The sequence below is a fragment of the Myotis brandtii genome, unplaced genomic scaffold (assembly GCF_000412655.1).
Source record: "Myotis brandtii unplaced genomic scaffold, ASM41265v1 scaffold250, whole genome shotgun sequence".
Taxonomy (NCBI): Eukaryota; Metazoa; Chordata; class Mammalia; order Chiroptera; family Vespertilionidae; genus Myotis; species Myotis brandtii.
The window spans coordinates 3,198,601-3,221,097 of record NW_005359478.1 but is presented as its reverse complement, the minus strand read 5'-3'; the positions used below and the strand labels follow the sequence as shown (position 1 = coordinate 3,221,097).

Genomic DNA, 22,497 nt, shown 5'->3' with positions numbered 1-22,497 from the left:
AAGGCTAATGGTTGAAAAAATAATATATACCAAAAATTTTAAAATGAACGAACGAGCAAACAAATGAATGAAGCTGCAGGTCTTATCCTTGCAAACTTACAGACTAGCTGGGAAGACAAAACACATGGCAGATGTGAACAGGAATACATTCATAATGTGAATTTGAGTAAATAAGTGACCAGAGGTGGTTAAAGAACACTGGAAAATAGCTTCCCAAAGGAGTGGCATTTTGAACTTGTACAAGGATCCCCTAGTTTCCACCACCGTTACTCAATATCATTTGTTCCCCCAACAGGTGAACGGCACCATGGTGGCCAATAGCTCACACCTGGAGGTGGTGAAGCTTATCAAATGTGAGTTGGGGAGAACTGACCACTAAAGAATTGAGGGGAGCAGCTGAGTTAGGAGGGAACAGGGAAAGGGAAGACCCCGTTGACCCCGGAGGCTTCCCTTGTATGTGGGCAGCAGCTGAAGCCACATCTTTAATCTTGATGTGGAATGGCCCACGTAGACTGCCACAACTTTCTATTATCATTTCAGGTGGAGACACTGCTAGTCTCTCATCAACATCTTCATCTTCATTTTTACGCCCATCTTTGCACTCACATTTAGACCATGTTTTACTCAGACCAGGTCTCACTCAAATACCATTGGCTCCCATTCACAGACATTCTTCCTCATTTGTTTCTTATTTTGGTGAGGAAAGCAAAAATATTGTATTTGCAGCTAGGAAGGTGCAACAATCGAGTCTTCCCAGGTAATCAAACAGAAGCAACAAATCATGAGGAAACAGTTAAAGGGTGTAGGAAGTTTGGGGAGGGTAGAAGGCTAGAATTTGAGTGCCTTCCATGTGCCAAGCAGGCAATATTGGCCACTTTAGTGAGACAAAGGAAGAAATGAGACTGGTCGGGCAGACCCTCAGGAGAATTCCCAGGTACATATGGGTGGAATTTCGGTTGAGGTCTCTGCATGAAGAAAGGGAAAGAAAGGGTACCTGTGTTGATGCAGGGAAGATAAGCAGGAATTGGAGAAGGGGGGGCATGGTAAGTGAGGAGAGCTTTTTCTACAGAATTACAAGCTTAAAGAGAGGAGAAGGGGAAAGAACCCCTTCCTTTTACTAGTAGTTTGAATGTCTGCTGTCCAGAACAGGACCACGTGAGCAAGCCTTCTTTTATCTGTCCCTCCAGCTGGTGCCTATGTTGCACTGACCCTCCTGGGCTCTTCACCCTCAACTGTTGGCGTCTCTGGGCTCCAGCAGGACCCAGACCCAGCAGGAGCTCCCCAGGTCGCCCCTGTGATCCCACCACCACCACCTCCTCCACCTCTGCCACCTCCACAGCGCATCACAGGACCCAAACCTCTGCAGGTACGATCCTCCTGCTCCTCTCCTCACTCTGTTGTCCCTCTAAATAACTCCCATCAGGGGAAAGCAGGTTAGATTGAACGATACGCTGGTAAACAGAGACAAGCCAAAGAGATGTCCTTCCATGTAAATGCACGTGTAGTTGTATCAGACAGCAACATACAATGCGTTTCCAGAGTATGTGGAAGACTCTGAGGAGGCCCTTTGAGAGTGCTCCACCCACACCTGCAGCACAGACAGAGGCATCCGTTCGGTACTGCCTGTCATTGTCAGGAGGGTGTGGAACAGGAGTAAGAGAAAGGCTTCCTGTAGAAAAAGGCTGCTTGGAGGAATGAAATATGGAGCCCAGTCTGTAGGGGGAGAGAGTCAGGAAAGGAAACATTCATATAGGGAGAGAACCTGAGGACCAGGGGAAGCCGTGTGAGGTGTTAAAAGAGATCAAGATGCAGATAGAACGGGGAATGGGATTTCCCAGTTGGAAAGAAGGCTGAGCCAGCGAGTCCTGGGAGACTTTAGAGAGCAACTTGATACCAGAGGTGATTATAGCAAGGTTTCTAGGAAGTTCAGATAAAATCAAAATAAGATGACATGTTTACTGAATTCTAGCAAGGTTCCAAGTGTTAGACATTTATGACACAGGCTCAACTCTCATAGCTTTCCTTGCCTACGAATCAGCTGTTAGAATCGAACTGATACCCAATTCTCACTACTGTCATGTTTTTCATTCTTAGGATCTCGAATTTCAGAAACATGCCACCCAGATCCTTAGGAATATGCTGAGGCAGGAGGAAAAAGAATTACAGGTAAGGTCACTGCTAAGGGTAGACTGGCCATTGCCTTAATGAAATAAGAATTTGTTAAAGCAGAATGTGACCGATAGAGTGAATAGGGTAATAGCTCATAGATAATACATAGAATAGTGAGTACGTAGACAAAACACAAACAGTGATGAGACAAATAGACTAGATTAAAATGAGGGAACATTAGAATTGAGGAAAATCGGAGTCAGTTGGAATTGATCTTGATGGTTTCCAGGGACAGGAAGGATCAGGGAGAAGGAAGGTGGGGTGGATAGGGGAATGCCCAGCCAGGCTGATAGAGAAGGGGGCACTGTTGGTGAATGGGATGCAGAGAGACTTTAGGCCTGGAAATGATGTGCATAGAGAGTAATAAGATTACTTTAGCTGGAGTGGAATCACCAGATTCCTATAGTAGCTGTGGCTTGCAGCAAGCCCCTCACTCATTTCAATTCAGCAAATATCTGTAAGTGCCCACTGTCTGTAAAGCACTGTTTTAGTTCCTATGGTGTACAGAGATGAAAAAGATCATACAAGTCTTGCCTTAACATGGAAGAACCCTGAAAACACTATACTAAGTGAAAGAAGCAACTCTGGGAATATGCTCAAAACCACTGAATTGTGCATTTTTAAATGGTGACGTTTATGTTAGTGAAATTTTTAAACGCCGTGGAAGCCCAAAAGAAGGAATAATTAATTATGCAATGATCAGAGAAATCCTCATGAGGTGATGCTTGAGTTGGGATCAATTTGTTTCCCTCTGGAAAGTGCTTTGGGCCTTGATGGGCTTGGAGTTTATTCTGGTGACAGTAGGAATTGATCAAAGGATTTTTGGGTAGGGGAGTGAACATATCTTCAAATTGGTGTTCTTAGTGTGTTAAGTGGATTGATACATAAGGAAATCATCTAGGAGGCTATTGAAATAGGTAAAAAATGATGACAGCTTTAACAAGAACAGCAGAAATAAGAACAGAAAGTTGGGGCTGCCAATGGGAGACATATCAGAAGTCATATCAGTAGAACTTATCAGTTGGAAGGAGGGGTAAAGGAGAAGAGAGAATAAAAGCCTGGGATTTGGGTGCCTGGGTAGATGGTTTTCCATTGAGAGAGTGAGACAGGGAGATAAGCAGGGTTTAGGGGAAAGAAATGAAGGTCAGCTTTGGGTGTGCTGAGTTTAAGGTGCCCCTGGGACACAGATAAAAAGACTATCACAGAACATACAGAGGTAACAGGGCTGGACCTGGGTTGAAATAGACATTTGGGGATCCTCAGCACGAAGGTGGTAGCTGAAATTGGAAATTAGATGATATCACCCAGGGCCCCAATGCAGAGAGAGAGAAGAAAGCTGAGGATGGAATTTTGGAACTTATGTGCTCTGTAGCACAGTGCACCAACCTCTAACATCACACCAGTGGTGTTATATTTCTTTCTTTCTTGTTAATCCTCACCCGAGGATATTCTTTTCCCCTTTGCTTTTCAGAGAGAATGGAAGGGAGGGAGAAGGGGGAGAGAGACACAGGAGAGAGTGGGGGGAGGCAGGGGCAGGCATTGATGTGAGAGAGACACATCAATTGGTTGCTCCCCCCACATGCCCGACCAGCGCCAAGGATCAAAACTGCAACCCAGGTATGTGCCCTTGATCAGGAATTGAACCCAAGATCCTTTGGTGCGTGGGCAGGTGCTCTAACCACTTAGAAACACTGGCTAGGCCTTGGACTAAGTTCTTAAAGACAAGGACCTTGCCTCTATTTCTACATTTGAATATATCTCTTCCACAGCTGGCACAGGACCTGGCATATATCGTGTCTCTGTAAATGTTTGTGGGACTGAAGGCTCACCTAGATTTCAGAGATGAGGCAGGGATAAAGATACAGTTGGGGGAGGAATGTGAGGAGACCCAAGATAGTGTAGAGTTAGGAAGTAAAGAGGGCAGCATTTTGAGAAGGACCTAGAAGAGACCATTGGATTTGGCAATTAGGTCATTCTGTTCTATAGCTGTTTGAGATAATAGCGAGGAACTAGGTTGAGGAGTGACTGGAAGGCAAAGCAGTCTGGGGGTAAGTGTAAACTCCTGTTTTGAAATATGTGGCTATGAAAGGAGGGAGAAAAACCTGAGGCAGTGGCTTGAAGATTAATCAGAGTTGAGCCCTGGCCCGTGTAGCTCAGTTAGTTGAGCGTTGTTCCATGCACCGAAAGGTCGTCAGTTCGATTACTGGTTAGGGCACATACCCAGGTTGCAGTTCGATCCCCAGTTGGAGTGCGTACAGAAAGCAACCGATAAATATTTCTCTCTCACATCGATGCTTCTCTTTCTCTCTCTCCTCCCCTTTCCCTTCCTTTCTCTCTAAAAGTCAATAAAATATATATTAAAAATAATAATAATTTGAGTTGATGGAAAGGGTTTTGTTGTAGTGGTTTAAGACTGGAAACTTGAGAAGGAGCCATTGGAAAGAGAAAACTTTGCAGATATGTGACTAGTGCCTAAGAATTAGCTTGAGGCAGTTGGAGGCATTAACTTTGTAAAAGATTAGACATAGTTTCTCTTCTGGGGGAAGGAGGAATGGCTGCAAATGTTTTGAAGTGAAATAGTTGAAAAAGTTCTTACCAGATGATACTGTCTGCTGAGACTAGGAGAAGGGTTGGAGGCTTGCTAGGCCTGGAGAAGATGGAAAAAACAAGTGTGAGGAATTTGTAAAAAGGGTTGGCAGATAACAGCGAGGCCCAGATGAGCTTAGAGAATATGTGCATGCAGTCTTTATTTAATTATTTAACCAGCTTTACCAAGGATTTTATTTTATAGTGGAACTAGAGGCCCGGTGCATGAAATTTGTGCATGGGAGGGGTCCCTAGGCCTGGCCGGCGATCAGGGCCTATCGGGGGCCATCTCACCCAGTCCTGATTGGGGCCGGGCCGGGCCAGCCAGGGCCTGGGGGCCTGCCAGTTGCTGGCCAGGGCCTGGCAGGGGGAGGGACCGCAGGAGGTTGGCTGGCCCAGGGAGGTTGGCTGTGGGAGCACACTAACCACCAGAGGGCAGCTCCTGCGTTGAGAGTCTGCCCCCTGGTGGTCCGTGCACGTCATAGTGACTGGTCAACCAGTCATTCAGTCGTAATGGACACTTAGGCATATATATATATATATTATAATAATAATAATAGCTAGCCATATTCAGTAATGTCATTAAGCACCAGAACTTCTGCTAAGCACTTTACATGCATAATCTTATTCAGACCTTATAGCTCAGCTCTCCCAAGAGGCAGGTACTGTCATTTGCAGGTACTTTTATTGATGAGGACAGATGAAAGCTTGCCCAGGCCTACACAGCTAGTAAGTGGGGGTACCAGAATTCAAGGCCAGGACTCCCTGACTGCACAGCCCTAGCTGTACACGTGTGTGCTGCACTCCCTGTGTGCTGTGAGGAGTGCTAGATACATGTCAGACTGCTTCCCAGCTGCAGATGGTGGCTCCCTCGTCCATGCTTCTTTCTCTCATCGCAGGCGCTTTTCACTGTGTGTATTTCCTCTTTGGCACCTTTCGTGTGCTGATCTGGACAGTCACTTATATCTCACACGAGTAGTACAGTGGTCCAAGAACACCTCATTTAGGGTGTGGGACTTAAGCCATCCTTTGAAGAATGGGTCAGATTAGGATGGGCCTTTGTGTTGTGTCTTCTTCCTCCAGTTGCCTTGTGTTCTGTTTCTCACCATTTATACTTTTTCTGCTCCTAATTGATCGTGAAATAGCATGTGTCTACTAGAACACAAAGATCTCTCTCTTTGTTTGGGAATAACTGCCTGTTCCTCTCACTGATGAGTTGTTCATTCTCTACTAACCACCCCATCTGCCTTTTCCTCTCCTCCCTGCCCTCCTCACCCCCCGCCCCCCCGCCAGCATATCTGTGAGATGTATAGCCGGAACCCCACCAGCCTGCTGGAAGAGCAGATCGAAGCTGCCCGGCGGCGAGTCACTCAGTTGCAGCTGAAGATCCAGCAGGAGACTGGTGGCTTAGTGGTGAGTGATAGTAGGCAGAGCTCTAGGATGGGCACCCTGCAGGCGGCCTGGGTGGAATTAGGGAGAAAGCTAGGCAGAAGCTTCCTGAGTCATGCCAGGACCCAAGGCTGAGCTAGGAAGTGTTTAGTATACAACCAGGAAACAAAGGTCTGCCTTTTTTTATTTAGAGCCAAAGAGGCTGAGCACTGTCCTGACGCTGGAGACAGAAAAGAAAAAGCCTTCCAAAAACTTATAGTTACAATGGAAAGAAATGGCTTTAGTCTCCTAATTATCCATCTCCTTGTGGGTAATTTCCTCATAGTGACATATATATTCCTACACCGCCTTCACTCAGCATTCATCGGGTCACTTTTCCAACACTCATTTCTCAGGTCTCCTCAAAGAAATACAAGTACTTTTAAAAGTCAGCCTAAGAAAGGATTCCCAGTCAGTTGAGAGGTTTTTATAGCAGCAACTAACCCTGCTTTGTGGAAAATCCCAGAGAGGAGACTCCAGGTCCTTATCTGTTCTAATAGGGAGTTTGCTATTAGTGGTGTCTTATCTCTTACAGGCTTTAATTATTTGGATACATAGGAAGTAACTTTCCAGAAACTTGAGGGTCGCCAAGAGTAATATTTGCCAAGGCCAATGGAAATTATTTGAGGATTATCCACTTTCTCCTTTAGAACATCAGATCAAACAAGTCTGGGAAACAGGCTAATCAAATTTTTTTAAAAATATATTTTATTGATTTTTTACAGAGAGGAAGGGAGAGAGATAGTTAGAAACATCGATGAGAGAGAAACATCGATCAGCTGCCTCCTGCACACTCCCCACTGGGGATGTGCCCACAACCAAGGTACATGCCCTTGACCGGAATCGAACCTGGGACCTTTCAGTCCGCAGGCCAACGCTCTAGCCACTGAGCCAAACCGGTTACGGCAAGGCTAATCAAATTTAAGCTGTTTTATTTTCTGAAGGACTTCTCAGTGTCACATGGTTGATAGGGGCTCAGGTTCTGGACTTAATGCCATCTGGATTCACACCCCAGTTTCAGTGCTCACCAGTTTTGAGACTCTTGGACAAGTTACTTAATCCCTGGGAGCCTTGGTGGAGATCAGACAGGATCTGCCTGACGGGATTGTTGTCGGAGTTAAAGCGTGTCCTCAGCACAGGGCCTGTGCCTGTTGCTGCTGCCACTGCCTGTGGACTCGTGTGCTCTGTGAGGTGCGAGGCTGAAATGCTCCCCGTGGAATCTGAATGCAGCCCTGGCTTTATAGCTCACTGTGTGCAGCTTGGGCAAGTTACCTGAGATCGCTGGGCTTCTGTTTCCTCATTTATAACATGAGGTCAATGTCACAATTGTTGAAAGACGACGTGAGAGAGAGAAAAGAGGGCTGTATAAACAGGGAAGCACTGAATATAATTCTCTCTACATCGGCTGGTCAGCCAGCCTGAGGCCTGCACCTCAAAGATCTTTAGAGAGGGGCCTTTCACTTGTGCCTCAGTCATCTGCTTGAGCGTTTCATACCACTTGATGCAAATTCTTTCTGTGTGTAGCCCAACTAAGGCCATAGATGTCTTGAGGTCATGGTTACAAATCAAGCAAATTTTTAGAATGTTTCTGATGGTAAAGTTCTCTGTCTGCCATTAGGGGTCACCATCCTCCTGAAACTGTACAAATAAAGCAATAGCTCTTGTAGCTGGGCATTTGTAAGGCAATAAAGCAAAAGAGGCCACTAATTGTAAGCAGATAGTATCTGCTGAGACTACGGGAAGAGTTGATTGGAGGAAGGAAATAGTAGGGAGAGAGGTTAATAGAATTTACCCACCCTCTGGATCTTTCTTTTTTAGGACATACTTCCACTATACGGTGACATCAGCCAGAGATCATCAGAAGGTAAGTCCCCCCACCACCCTTTTTTCTCTGGCATGTCGCTAGTCCAGGTTTCTTATCCGTTGTCCCCTCTCCATGAGGCAGATTCAGGGAAAGAAAACATATAGTATCTGCCTCTGGGAAATAGCATCGTGAGAAAAAGCAGTACCAGAGCACAGGGAAATTGGATACAATTCATTCAGTAGAAATGAACGCATAGCCAGTAGCACTGGGTAGATAAGTGCCAGGAAGAGACTGGAATGATGATGGCCCAGATACCACCTTGCCTACCAGCACCTGGCACTTCGGAGCTTAAGAAATACTGTTGCACCCAGGACAGTGTGACTCGGTGGTTAGAGCATCAGCCCGTGCACCAAAGGTTCACAGGTTCAATTCCCAGTCAAGGGCACATACCTGGGTTGCAGATTTGATCCCATGTGTGGGAGGTAACCAATCGATGTGTCTCTCTCACATCAATGTTTCTCTCTGTCTCCCTTCTACTCTCCCTCCCTCCTTCCACTCTCTTTAAAAATCAATGTAAAAAATATCCTCCGGTGAGGACTGACAAGGAGGAAATGAACAGGAACCAGAGAGAGTTGCGGATGAGGTGACTGAGATAGAGCTATGGATTGTTATTTCAGGAGGTGACATGGCCTGAGCACAGGTGTAGAGGTAGGTGAAAGCTAGTTGTAAAGCGTCTGACAGGAGGGATCATGAGATAAGAGAGACAGGGAAACGGAGAGAAAGGAAGGTGGCAGGTTCACTCGTCTGCCCTGTGCACAGGTTCCCGGTTAAGGTTCTTCCTTTCCCCAAACCACAGCTCCCCTTATGTTTCCTTGTCAGGCCGACTTTCTCTGGATTCACAGGACGGGGACAGTGGCTTGGACTCGGGGACAGAGCGCTTCCCTTCCCTCAGTGAGGTGAGTACCAGCAGGGGTGAGCACTAATGTTGAAAACTGTAGGTTTAGTGTTCCTTCTCCGGTGGCCAAGGCCTCTGTCCTGTTGTCTGTGGGCCTCTTCGATAGTTCCAGTTCTAAGGACTTCAGTCACTCTGCTCTGGGTTCCAAAAAAGGGATTTCAAATGCATCCCACATGAAAGATCATCAAATCTGGCTTGTACTTCATCATAGCTCTGTGTTATAAAGAGTACGGTGGAGCCTAGCCGATTTGGCTCAGTGGATAGAGCGTGAGCCCGCAGACAGAAGGGTCCTGGGTTCAATTCCAGTTAAGGGCATGTACCTCGGTTGCAGGCTTGATCCCTGTGCAGGAGGCAACCAATCGATGTGTCACATCGATGTTTCTCTCTGTCTCTCCCCCTTCACTCTCTCTATCAGTGGAAATCCCTAGCTGGTTTGGCTCAGTGGATAGAGTATCGGTCTATGGACTGAAGGGTCCCGGGTTCAATTCCGGTCAAGGGCACATGCCAGGGGTGTGGGCTTGATCCCCTGTAGGGGTCTTGCAGGAGGCAGACAATCAATGATTCTCTCATCATGGAGGTTTCCATCTCTCTCTCCCTCTCCCTTCCTCTCTGAAATCAATAAAAATATATTTTAAAAAAATAGATATCAATGGAAAAATATCCTCAGGTGAGAATTAACAAAAAAAAAAAAAGTAGGGTGGAGAGAGAGGCGTGTCATTATCTGTAGCAAGCCTTTGAGTGTAAGAGAGCAGAGACAGAAATCTAAAACGGGTGACTTGGCCCAAAACACATTTCTGCCCGGCTGCAAGTACTAGTAACTCGTCCTTAGTTAATGCAGTGACCCTGCCCAGCAGAAGCAGTGTTGTCTCTCTCTCTGTGTCTCAGATCTTTCTGTACTTCTTTCCTGGAGTGGTCAGAGGAGTTCACCCTTTGGCCTCCAAGTGCCCTCTTCCAGGTGTTCTCAGTTTGCATATGTAAACTGCAAATATAAACTTGCATATAAAAATACAAGTGAATGAAAGATGTAATAATGATGTTCACAAAGTATATACTTAACCAGGTTAATTATGTGAACCGGTCATTTAAAACATGTTTAAAACCTCATTTTAAATAAGAGTTGGAATTTTCTTTCCTTACTGCTCCTGTCCATTTGGGGGAAGATGATGCAAGTATGTGAAAGGACCAGCATACAGGAAAGACATGAAGAGGGGCCAGAGGGTCCTAAATGATCTACATGATCTTGAGGGTTCGACGTCTGGGAGGCATCATAGCTTAGTGCCGAGGCCCTGATTAATGCAGTGACCCTTCTGTGGGGTGAGACTGTCCAGGTGGAAATACCACATGAGTAGCTATCTGACCTTCAGCAAGTCTTATATCTGCTCCAAGTGTGAAAAGTGTCCTTGTGTGAAAAGTAGGAGGAACAATAGTGTCTCCCTCAGAGGACTGTTGTGAGAATTAAGTCAGGTACTATATAATCAAGGTTAACAGTGCCAGGCACAGAATCAGTACTGAATTCATATTAGCTGATGAGTGTTACCACCAGGTGAGCTGAGGTCTGAGAGCTTTTGGATGAGTTTCCTTCTCACAGAATTCTCTGTTCCTTTAGTCATTGATAAATCGGAACTCAGTGCTGTCAGACCCTGGATTAGACAGTCCTCGAACCTCCCCTGTGATCATGGCCAGGGTGGCCCAGCACCATAGGTGGCAGGGCTCGGATGCACCAGCCGCCCCCACCAGCGACCAGGTGAGTGATTCACAGCCACCCTGCAATCCTCCTTTCCCTTTTCCCAAAACTGGGTCACCAGTACATAGTCTTAAATAATCAAACTAAACCTCTGTTTTGAGATAGACATTTACCTAGAGAATAAATAGTAAAGAAAGAACATGGTATCAGTGAGTGCAGGAAAGTAAGACTATCTCAGTTCTGTGTGAAGAGTCAGTGAATACATCTGAAGTGAAGTGATGTCTAAGGAGAGGATAGGTGATCTGTCAATGTCTGTATAAAACAGGAAATAGGTTTGTTTAGTGTTTCTCCAGAATAGTAATAGTACATTTCTCTTTCTTTAGCAAAGTCCTTTTTGTAAACATGATCTTATTATTTGCCACCCTAATATGGAGAACAAATAAAAGCTCAGATACCCTGGGACCTTTCCCGATTAACCTCTCCTCACCGTCAGGGGCACTTCCCTGGAACCTGAGCTCCTGCAAAGCCTGACCTAAAGCCACGGCTTTGAAGGGGAGAGCTGGGTTCCAGGGAGATTTCAGGAAGACAGGTTTCTGCTCAGTGCAAAAGGCTTTCCAGGAATCGGCTGTCTGACAATGGGATGGGCGGACTTGAGAGCCAGGGAATTGCTTGTTGTTCAGGCAGAAGGTAGGTCACTGCCTGTTAGAGACACTGGAAAGAGAACTCCGAGTTTTGTAAAACAGTGTCTCTTAAAATTCATCTGCTACCACCATAATTTTTTCCATAGTCTCAAGCCAGTTGTATAATGTTACATAATATTTTTCCTTAAGCTAACTCACTTGTTTATACTTCAGTTTATTTTAAAGCAGTTCTGTCATTCCCTTACATTAAAATCAGTATCACACACTATTTAATGCCTTAGTTATACCCGTAGGATAGAGTTTGGTTACTTCTAGCTCATGGAGGGAGAATGGTGGGAAAATGGGCCTACCTTGTATTAAAATGCCTAGTATACCAGCTGCTGTGCTAGATCCTTTAGGAAAAAATACCTCATTTAATTTTCCCCATCAGGAAAGGAAATAGGCATCAATATCTCCATTTGTAAGTGAGACACGTGAGGCAAATAAAGGCTAAGGGACTGTTCAAGGACTCAGCTTGGTAATGGCAAGAACTTAGTTCTCCTGAGCCCCAGCCCAGGCTGCTCCTCTCCTGGCCCCTCTCTGAGTGCCCCTCCCCACTCCCTTGGTAGCATTGCAGGACCAAGTTAGGGTCCGAGGGAGGTCGGATTCACATGCGGTTCTGAGGGAGGGTTTCTGGTCGGTGGCTAATAGGAGCAGTAATCAGTCTTGGAGTCCATTTTTTCTTCCTCTGAACCTGTTCATCTTCTGAAAACTATTTAAATTGCTATTTTTGAGTGATAAGAGCAAATATAGTATAGTTTCAATTTCTTAATAATCTATGTTAGTAAGAGTCTGGAGAAACCTGTACTATCCATGAAACTGTCAGCAGGGCATGGGATCAAAGGGAACTTTCTGTTACATAATCCTGAAATGTTTGGTTATTTTATAATAAGCATATTCTGCTTCTGTAATCAGAAAAACTATATATTTGTAAAGATGTAAAGAAAAAAATCCTCCCCCAAACAAGCAAAAACCTGGTGCTTTCAGGTTCTGAGAGCTAAGTAGAGGCATATAGCACCGCTCCCCACCTCCCCCCCCAACCCCCGCTCCCCGATCCTTTGAGATATACAAATATAGCACATCAGGCTTGACTCTGCAGCTTTGCACTTCCATTCAGTCTCTCTGGGCCTCACTTTCTCATTTATAAATGAGTTGCTAGACTCTGAGCTCTGAGGTGTCTTCCGGGTCTCTCACATTCGTGACTCAGTGATTCTGGGCTTAGAGTCTATACATACCCAGGAGAACAAAGATGAATGAGGAGTAACAGGGAGGGACTGTGAGGAAAGCCCCCCTAGACAGTGATTAGGAAGTATCTGAGGCCTGGAAAGAGGTGGGCCTGAGTAACCTAGGTGGGCTCCAGAAGCTGAGCCCTTGTTGGGGAGTTGCTAGAAATGAGGTAGATTAAATTGAGAGAAAAATGTAATTACTAGAAAAGCTTTGAACGTGCAAGGAACCTGTAGGAGAAAGCCTTGTTCATTGCAGCATCTGAACAGTGTATGCAATTTGAAATCTCGTCATACCTAATATTGATGGCATACCAGTTAGAGAGGTGATTAAAATTGGCATAAGAGGGAGAGAAAGAAAAGCCAATAGAAGAATTTGGGATTCTAGACAGGTAATGGACGTCTGCCATAGATCTTGAACAAAGGAAATGGTGTTGGAGAAACTGGGCTCCATCCCCTTTTGCTCAAGGAGGTAGGCATGGACTGCTAGGCCCTCCTGACAGGTCAAGCTGCAGGTGCTGTCAGTAACTCCCCAGTAGACACAGTAACTGTCAGGTAGCAGTGTGGCAGCTGCTGGACTTGCAGGGGGTGTTCAGTGTGGGGGTGGCTGTTTAGGAGAACATCAAAGCCCGCACCCAACAGGAGCTAGGTTCTTATTTTGTTGGCGGACACTCCCTCTCCAGTTCTTTCGCAAACAGGAAGAGAGCACTTTCTCTCACTTCCATCTTCATCTGTCCTGTGACCAGGCTCCTCTGAGTCGGCTCTGCCCCCCCCTCCTCCCCAGATGCACTTGACTTCCTGCAAGTGGAAATCATGTTTTCTATTTTCTGAGATTTGGGGAAGGTAGTGAGATGGAAGCGTTTGCCAGACACATGTGGCTTTCCCTGTCAGCCCTGTGCTCTCACTGAACAGGCTCCATCAAGGGATTGGATCCCCTGTCCTCTAACCTCTCATCTCTACAACTCGGCTCTCTCCCCCAGGGTGCAGATCAAAGCCCAAAGCCTTTAATTATTGGCCCAGAAGAAGATTATGACCCGGGTTATTTCAACAACGAGGTAACGGTTTCCTGGTTTTCTCCTTTCATCATTCTTTGTCATACCGGCTGCTCTCGACTGGGGGCAGTTTGAGTACACCATCTGGGAGGGAATGTGGAGGAGGGAGCCACCACTTAGAAACCCTGGGAGGCCGAGAACATGGGCACTAAGCTGGCACAGGCCCTGCTGCTGCACCCTGCCACTGTGCCCCCAGCCAGTCTCCTTCTGCCTTCCAGAGCGACATCATATTCCAGGATCTTGAGAAACTTAAGTCACGGCCAGCTCACCTGGGGGTTTTTCTACGTTACATCTTCTCTCAGGCGGACCCCAGCCCACTGGTAAGTCAGGAGGGTCCGTCTTGACTGGGTGCCTGCTTGTGCTTCACCAGCAGAGCTGGTGTCTCAACAACATTCCTGAATGAAGGTGACCTCTGGCCCTGCTCCATGGCACCGTTAGGCATCTCAGGACGTGGATAAAATAAGAAAGGAGGTGAAACTTAAGTGGAAGGGAGGCTTCACTGCTAAGCACATCAACAGCATAGGGTGGAGCAGCAAGAGCAAGGCCAGGACGACTCGTTCTTGGTCAGCTTGGAAGGGATGGTCTTCTAGAGGTTTTGGGACGAAAGTGGATACAGACTGACAGGGGAGTTGAGAGTGGCCCTTGGAAATATACGGTGTTACTACAAGATAGCCTGGCAGAGGGACAAGGCAATAGAAGGCCCTGGATCTGAAGGTGACAAGAAGGACTAGGAGGTGACAGGCCAGAGTGCCCTGGGATAGTGCTCAGAGCCAGCAGCCTTGCCAGCTGCTCTCATTCTGCTCAGCTGCTTAGAAAGGAAGCGGGATGAAGGAGAGAGCGTGGTGTCTGCTCTGCAGAATGACCTTCCTGCCCACGGCAAGGGCAGTGGTTTTCCTTTCTGCGGCGGCCACCACTCTCAGAAGCCAGAGTCAATAGCCAGTTGCTCAGCAGATGTCATTGAGTACCTGTGTGTAAGTCCCCAGGGCTGGTGTCTCAACAGCATTCCTGAATGAAGATGGAGTACATCCGTCACAGCGAGAAAGCAGGGTCCTTAGGAAACCGTCTGTCAGCAAGTGCAAGAACGAAGCATCCGGTGTAGGCAGGGTGCAGAGTCGAGGCAGTTGCGTTGACTATGGTGCATGCAAAGGCAGAGGGGGTTACCTTAGGCTCCTGAAACGCCCTAAGCTGGGGTTCCTCAACCTCCGCACTGCCTGACGTTCTGAGCTGTAGAACTGTCGGCTGTGGGGGGCTATCGTGTGCATTACAGGATATTTAGCCACTTCACTGGAATCTACCAACAAGACAGCAGTAGCACCTCTCAGGTGTCTCCAGGCATTGCTAATGGCCTCCTGGGGGCAGAGTCCCTCCTGGTTGAGGACTAACCCATCTTTTTTTTTCTCTCTCTAACCCATCTTTTCCTCTCCTCTAGCTTTTTTACTTGTGTGCAGAAGTTTATCAGCAGACACACTCCAAGGATTCCCGAAGCTTGGGAAAAGACATCTGGAATATTTTCCTAGAGAAAAATGCGGTATGACAGTCATGGGTTGGTTTACAATTTTATTACACTCTTTGGACCACTCAGAGACAGAGGAAAAACAGCAAAATATTCAGGCCAAATGCAAACAGGTTCTTTTTTATTTTTTTTAATATATATTTTATTGATTTTTACAGAGAGGAAGGGAGAGGGATAGAGAGCTAGAAACATCGATGAGAGAGAAACATTGATCAGCTGCCTCCTGCACACTCCCCACTGGGGATGTGCCCGCAACCAAGGTACATACCCTTGACTGGAATCGAACCTGTGACCCTTCAGTCCGCAGGCCGACGCTTTATCCACTGAGCCAAACCGGTCAAGGCTGCAAACAGGTTCTTAAAGAGAAGTGTGGGCTGAGAAGTTGAGACTCCCGGATTCTGTTCTCGCTCTGCCCTCTCAGGGCTGCTCTGCTCTGGAAACCTCTTTAGTTCCGCATGCACCACAATGGAATACACATTCCCTCCTGGAATAGTGCCCCCAGCCCTTCCTGCCTCGCTCATCCCTCGTATTAAGAAATAGGCCCAGAGACATCAGATGAGCCAGCCTGACTTGCTCTGACTGCCCTCAGGCAGAGTCCAGAGGGAGGACAGCCCAGAGCACGGGGGACAGGTGAGCACCGCATCTGGGCTTCGTTCCCAAGGATGCTGCAGGGACCCGGCTGGCGGCAGCTCCCATCTTAGACCTTCTGATCTGATTAAGCCAATTCCAACGTGACTTTCTTCATCTGGCTGCTAGGACTAATGAGTGAAGAAATGAACTGTTTTTCCTCAAGATTTTCATTTTTTCCCCTTAGATGGATCTTGAATAAGGAGATTAGAGCTGCAGGTTGGTCCCTGTTGGTTGTTGTGGAACCACCCCAGCTGTCAGGTACTCAGAGCAAAAGCCAGAACATGCTCAGAGGACGACTGGGTAACATAGGACCGATTTCCCTGGGAGCGCAGGGAGGGCAGTCCATCCAACAGCCTAATAAAGGGTCTCCCTTGCTGCTGTGTTAGCAGCAGTCACTTTTTTGGAACATCCATCCCATGCACTCTGATGTCCTTGAAATAAGAGTGAGGAAACTGCATGTCCCACCCTCAGTATAGAACCGGCTTACTCTGTATTCTCAGATTCCATTTCTCCAAAAGCCCTAGCCTGGAATTCAGGTGTACAGGTTGGGGGATGGTGAGAGGAGTGCCGGATAGATGTAGGGAAAGGGAGAGAAGGCAGTGCTGTCTCCCACGTCCCCTGGGGGGGTGTGACCTCACCACTTCTGCCCCCCTCTTCTGTTTTTTAGCCACTGAGAGTGAAGGTCCCAGAGGCGTTACAGGCTGAAATCGGTAAGTTGGCTCATTGGTCAGTTAGTGCCCGTCTTGTCCTGGGTGCTCGGGAGGCTGCAGAGCAGAGGGGCCCAGTCCCTGCCCCGAGCAGCTGCCCTCGGATCGGGGGAATGACAGTTCCTGCAGCACTGCTCACACCAACGGGACAGGCCCTGCCCGGAGCTCGCTGCCTGGTGGAGCTCGTCACAGGAAGACACAACTTGCTTAGGAGACCTGGGCTCATTTCTGCCAACCTTCCCTGTGACCTTTCTGGGCCTCAGTTGGGTCAGCTGTACAGAGAGAGAACTGGATGCAGTGAGGGATTCCTAAGCCTGCTCGGTCACCAGAATCGCTTAGGGAACTCTTTAAAAGCACGGAAACCAGGGCCTCACCACCCCACCCACAGAGCTGGGATCTCAGGGTGTTTTTGTACGTTCCTCAACTAGTGCTGACCACAGCTGGCCTGGAGCGAACTGGGTGAGCACTTGGCTCCCTTCCTGTCTCCGGTCACCAGCCTGAGGGGTGGATCCCAGCCAGTTTTCCAGAAGATAGAATTCGAAGCTGCCTTTGGAGAGAGGGTGACAGGAAGGAAAGCTCATGGGCACAGGCGAGAGGGTGAGCAGAGATTCTTAAAAGCAGAGAGGGAGCCACCACTGCCAGGAACTTGGCCATGGCTGCGTGAAGCTAGATGCCAGGGCAGGAGAGACCGTGTGCAGTGTTTGGGGGGAATGGGTTTCATATGAAGTGCTGTGAGCTGGCCCTGGGGCCTAGGAGGAGTGTGAGCCTCTCAAACGCGTGCCCCTGGTGTCTAGACGCAGCCCAAGAGCGGGGCTTTACTATTTCTCCACTTAATAGAGCGCAGAACACCCAGAAAATAGTCTCGTCCTTGCCTTGGGACTTGCTCATCGGGATTTTAGTCCTCAACTCGGGGATGCCTGCTAGGTCCAGGCCCCGCTTCCTTTGGCTAACAGGAGGGCAGAAAGCTAGCCTCCCGCCTGTGCCTCCCTCCCTTTGACACGCTCCACTAATGTAATCTCCTCCTCCCCAACGTCCTCCCCCATTTCTGTCTCTGGCTCCCACCACAGACTTGCGCTTACGGAGTGGCGAGGACTTGCGCTGCGTTCTCTGTGAGGCTCAGGAGGCAGCCATGCCGGAGATCCAGGAGCAGATCCAGGACTACAGGTGGCCTGACCCTCTCCTCCCTCTGCTCCTCACCCCTGTTCTTTCCCCTGTGATGTGTGTATCTGTGTGTGTGTGTCTGTCTCACATTTCTTGGTATCTGTCTGTCAAGCATTTGTGTACATTTGTGTCTCTCTGGCTCAGAACGAAGCGCACTCTGGGACTGGGCAGCCTGTACGGTGAAAATGACCTGCTGGACCTGGATGGGAACCCTCTCCGAGAGCGCCAAGTGGCTGAGAAGCAGCTGGCTGCCCTGGGAGATATTCTGTGAGTCTCCAGTTCCACTACTACCCCCTGAATAGGTTGACTTTTTTTATATATAATTTTATTTATTTCAGAGAGGGAGGCAGAGGGAGAGAGAGATAGAAACATCAATGATGATAGAGAATCATTGATCGGCTGCCTTCCGCATGCCCCCTACTGGGGATCAAGCCCCCACACTGGGCATGTGCCCTGACCTGGAATCGAACCTGGGCCCTTCAGTCTGCAGGCTGACGCTCTATCCACTGAGCCAAACCAGGTAGGGCTAGGTTGTCATTTTGTGGGTCTGTTTACCAACCTCTCCTCTTTCACTTCTTGTCTGATTCTCCTTCTGCTGAAAGACGGGGCTGCACTTCACAGGCTGAGGGCTGATGGTCTTTCAAGGGAGTTGCAGAACCCAGGGTCCTGACAGTCATGGGGTGGTTCTGACAAACCACGGGCTCTAGGAGTGCCGTGAGCTTGCTTTCTTTCCCTCTTTCTTTCTTTTTTTAATTGATTTTAGAGATAGAGAAAGTGAGAGGGTGGGAGAGAGAAACATATCTATTGATTGTCTCCTGCACGCCCCCTACTGGGGATTGAGCCCGCAACCTAGGCATGTGCCCTGACTGGGAATCGAACCAGTGACCTTTTGGTGCACTGGACACACCCAGCCGAGCCACACTAGCTGGGCAGTGAGCTTTCTGCTTCCCCTTCCCAGCCCTCTGCCTGACTGGTCTCCCTTCCTGTCCCTAAGATCATATCTGACTGAGCCTGAGAGGCACACTGCGTCTCCAATGGATCAAGTTACTTGAGGAGATGGATAGAACTGGCTTACAGCAGACTCGCCTAACTGACCGTGTTAAAGAGCCTCTGGCAGAGCTGCTGTGCTTGCTCCTTTCCAGTCCCCTTCTCTAAAGTGTGCAGGCTCCTGTGGTGGCTTTGTGGGGACACTTCAGGCTTAGAGGTAGATTCACCCCAGTGCTGCTTCTTAACTCAGTAGTCGTGTGACCTTGTTCAAGCCATTTCATCTCCTTTAGTCTCACTTATAAAATGGCAAAAGTCAGACTAGACAATCTCCATAGTCTCTACTAACACTGATTTTTCAGTTCAGCAACTATTTCTGAAGTCTTTACTGTGTGCCTAGCACTGTTCTATGCTCCTGGGATACATTAGTAACCCAAACGACGCTTCTTGTGGCGCTGTTATAGTGGGAAGATAGAGCACATATAAAAAGTAAGTGAATTATATAGTAGTTTGGAAAATAGTAGGTGCTGGGAGGTGGCGGGGCATAGAGCAGGCTCCAGGGGGGCAGGAGCTCCAGAGCTGGGGGCGAGTCTTTAAGAAAGTGGGGAGTCCCTTTCCCTGCTGATAGCTCCCGCAGACATGGTGAATGTTCCTAAAACCCGCCGAACTTTCTGTAAGAAGTGTGGCAAGCATCAACCCCACAAAGTAACACAGTACAAGAAGGGCAAGGCTTCTCTGTATGCACAGGGAAAGCGGCGTTATGACGGGAAGCAAAGTGGCTATGGTGGGCAGACTAAGCCGATTTTCCGAGAAAAGGCTAAAACTACAAAGAAGATTGTGCTGAGGCTTGAATGCGTTGAGCCTAACTGCAGATCTAAGAGAATACTGGCTATTAAGAGATGTAAGCATTTTGAATTGGGAGAAGATAAGAGAAAGGGTCAAGTGATTCAGTTCTAAGCTTCATATTTTGTTTGATTATATGACAAAATCATGGTATGTTCACTTCAAAAAAAAAAAAGTGGGGAGTTATCCTTGAAGACAATTGGGAAAGAGCGTCACAGGCAGAGACAGCAGCCAGGGCAAAGTAGGAATGTGCTTGACATATTTGAAGAACGGCAGACCAGTGTGGCCAGAGCAGATTCAGATGGTGCTAAAGTCCGAGAGGTCACGGGGGTCCACCACCTCACACCTGTGACTGGGAAGCCATTGGAGCTGTGAGAGACTCGAGTGGGTGGAGGGAGGTGGGAGAGCAAGGAAGGGTCCAGACAGGGAAGTCAGTTCCCAAAGCCATGCAGTGGGGGCGTGGCCCACGGTGGCGGCCTTGGAAGTTGTGGAAAGACGTCATTCTCAGTCTGTTCTGACAGTGGAGCAAACAGGATTTCTTTTAAAAAGTCAAGGAAGACTCCATGGTTTTCTAACCTAAGCTACTAAAAGGCCGAAGGAAGGAGCCATCGCTCAGGATAGGGACGGCTGTGTGGAGCAGTTTTGTCATAGAGTCTATGACATAGACTGTTGGGGGCGCAGATGGACAGGAGATGGTTTTTAGGCATCAAACTGGAGATTTGAGTAGCAGCTGCACATATGAAGCTGGTGTTTGGTAAGAGGTCTGGGCTGGATGGAGTTGAGACTAGATGAGATCAGACAGGGAAGGCATATTCTCTGAAAACAGCCCTCTGACCTTCAGCCAGGCCCTGAATCCTCCTGGGCCTTAGCTTCCCTCACAATCAAATGGCAGTAATCACCCAACCAGTCCAGGGACGGAGGCAAAACCTGACTGAGCCCATTCTGAGATTGGAGCATCACGAAATTATTTGGGATTATTACAGACAGCATAATAACCCACTTCTAATGGTTTCCATTTAAAGCAATGGAGCTTCAGTCTCATCACATAGACCTACTCATGGGTTATTTTGAGAATTAGATGAGTTAATACTTGTCAGTAGGTTAGGATAGTGCTGGGCCCATAGTTAACACTCAAATAGAAGTTTCGGTTACTATTTATTCACCTCTTTTAAATAGGTTTCTTTGAGTTAAGTCCTAAGGTATTATCTTGCTCTCTCACTGTCTTTCCTCTGACCTCTTTGTCAGCCCAACCCCTCCTTTAGTTCTAGGTGGACACAATCGGAAGCGCCTCTTCCTCCATAATAACTTCAGAGGCTGAAACAGGTACCAGGCAGGAGGCTGGATTTGCACATTCCCCCCCATTAGCTAGAAGGACATCGTCGTTAAAACTGTGGATGGAGTCCCTCAGGAGAATGAGGACCCTCCTCTCCTGAGCCCACACTGGCTCAGAGCTGAGACCCAAAGTCACACCCGACCTTTTCACCATCCTCCTCCCTCCTCCCCACACTCCCTTCCTCCCAGTCTGCACCGGCGGAGGAGCCACTGCCCTTGCCGTCTGAGTCATCTGTTCTTTCTTTTGTTCCAGGTTCAAATACGAGGAAGACAGGAGGTGAGTGAGTCTGGTGTAGTTTCAAGGTGGGGAGGCATGGGGTTGAGCTGCTGTGCTTTTCCGTCTCTGCCAATCACAGGAGAGTCCCCAGCATTGTGGGGTCACCGCCTGTCCCAGGAGTCTGTGTCACCACGCAGCCAGCTCATGAGTCCAGGCCCCTAATACTCAGGATCGCTGCCTGGGGTGGGGTCTGCTTCTCAGTGTGAAGACGCTGAACTGCCATCGCTCACAGTATTCCCATACCTTGCATCCCTTCACCCAAATTAGCCCTGATCTCCCTCCCACTTTTTTCTCCTAACCTACCTAGAGAAGTAAGGGTGATAGGACGGCCTGTGAAAGCAGCGCCTACAGAAGGGAGCTGACTACAGCATGCTTTCTCTCTTGGCACATACTATGATTATTTTTTGCAGTCTGGATACAGATCTTTGTTTCTCAGCAGCCAGTGTTAAAGTGAGCCTGTATGCTCTGAGCATGCACACTTCATAAGGGAGAAGGGATGGGGTTAGAAGTCTGTTTAAGAGGAAGGAAGACCAGGGCAGTAGCATTTGCTGCACTGAACCCACAAAGTGGATAATCTACCAAATTGAGCCAAATCCATTTTTAAACACAGAGCTCTGGACAGTTTTATCTGTGGCAACTGAAAGCTACTTGACAGCTCCTTTCCGTCCTTTCTCTGTACTTGGCTGAGGGAGGGTGGCGAGGACATTCTGCCTTAGAAGAGACCGGTTGGCGTTTCTCCCCCTCCCTGTGCCACTCCTCCCCCAAGTAAGTGCCTGAGGACATGAACTGGGGCCTCCCCTGGCCCCCCAGGCCTTCCCACGGCTGGTTTGCTTCCATTGTAGGGAACCGGCATGTCCTTCCACTGACCACTATCCCTGTGTTAGGAAGAATTCTGCTCAGGAAAAGTACAATTTCTCCTGGGAGTCATGGCAGCTAAGACTTGTAGCCAGCTTCTGCCTGCTGCCCTGTTTGAATATTCCAGACCTCCCTCTGACTGCCCTGGCCCCTACCTGCCGCTTTACCACCCTACTGGGTGGTGGTGAGGAACCAAAGCAGCATTCTTACCCTTCCCTGTGCTGGCAGAGACATGACTGAGCTCTCTGGGACAGCACCCCGCTCCTGTCTTCCAGCGCCCCCATGGACTTCGCCCTCAACACCTACATGAGCCATGCTGGGATCCGGCTTCGAGAGGCACGGTCTTCCAGCACGGCTGAGAAGGCCCCGTTGTCTGCTCCTGACAAGGACAAGTGGCTGCCCTTCTTCCCGAAGACCAAGAAGGTAACAGAGCTCCCCTAGAAAGTGTCTTCTCTTGACACAGTTCTCTGCACTGAGGCAGATTAGAAAGCCCTTTTGGAGGATCTAGCTCAGTGGTCGGCAAACTGCTGCTCGAGAGCCACATGCGGCTCTTTGGCCCCTTGAGTGTGGCTCTTCCACAAAATACCGACTTCTGCGCATGGGCCACGAAGTTT

At 48.2% G+C, this 22,497-nt stretch overlaps 2 protein-coding genes across 8 annotated transcripts in view; both read left to right on the top strand.

Annotated features, from left to right (window-relative positions):
• ARHGEF11 (Rho guanine nucleotide exchange factor (GEF) 11) overlaps nucleotides 1–22,497 on the top strand; it is an 84,363-nt gene that overhangs the window by 41,926 nt on the left and 19,940 nt on the right. For all 7 annotated transcript variants that reach the window (XM_014540857.1, XM_014540860.1, XM_014540858.1 and 4 more), the window contains 15 exons: nucleotides 296–353; nucleotides 1,188–1,366; nucleotides 2,095–2,166; nucleotides 6,049–6,168; nucleotides 8,002–8,047; nucleotides 8,867–8,943; nucleotides 10,549–10,686; nucleotides 13,510–13,584; nucleotides 13,800–13,901; nucleotides 15,011–15,109; nucleotides 16,392–16,434; nucleotides 17,499–17,595; nucleotides 17,737–17,859; nucleotides 21,005–21,028; nucleotides 22,159–22,306. In XM_014540857.1, coding sequence (XP_014396343.1) covers nucleotides 296–353; nucleotides 1,188–1,366; nucleotides 2,095–2,166; nucleotides 6,049–6,168; nucleotides 8,002–8,047; nucleotides 8,867–8,943; nucleotides 10,549–10,686; nucleotides 13,510–13,584; nucleotides 13,800–13,901; nucleotides 15,011–15,109; nucleotides 16,392–16,434; nucleotides 17,499–17,595; nucleotides 17,737–17,859; nucleotides 21,005–21,028; nucleotides 22,159–22,306 — 1,401 coding nt within the window. The remainder of the gene's footprint in view (nucleotides 1–295; nucleotides 354–1,187; nucleotides 1,367–2,094; nucleotides 2,167–6,048; nucleotides 6,169–8,001; nucleotides 8,048–8,866; nucleotides 8,944–10,548; nucleotides 10,687–13,509; nucleotides 13,585–13,799; nucleotides 13,902–15,010; nucleotides 15,110–16,391; nucleotides 16,435–17,498; nucleotides 17,596–17,736; nucleotides 17,860–21,004; nucleotides 21,029–22,158; nucleotides 22,307–22,497) is intronic.
• On the top strand, nucleotides 19,018–20,986 carry LOC102248732 (60S ribosomal protein L36a-like). Its single transcript, XM_005867610.2, has one exon. The coding sequence runs from the start codon at nucleotides 19,216–19,218 to the stop codon at nucleotides 19,531–19,533; it is 318 nt and encodes a 105-aa protein (XP_005867672.1). The 5' UTR covers nucleotides 19,018–19,215; the 3' UTR covers nucleotides 19,534–20,986.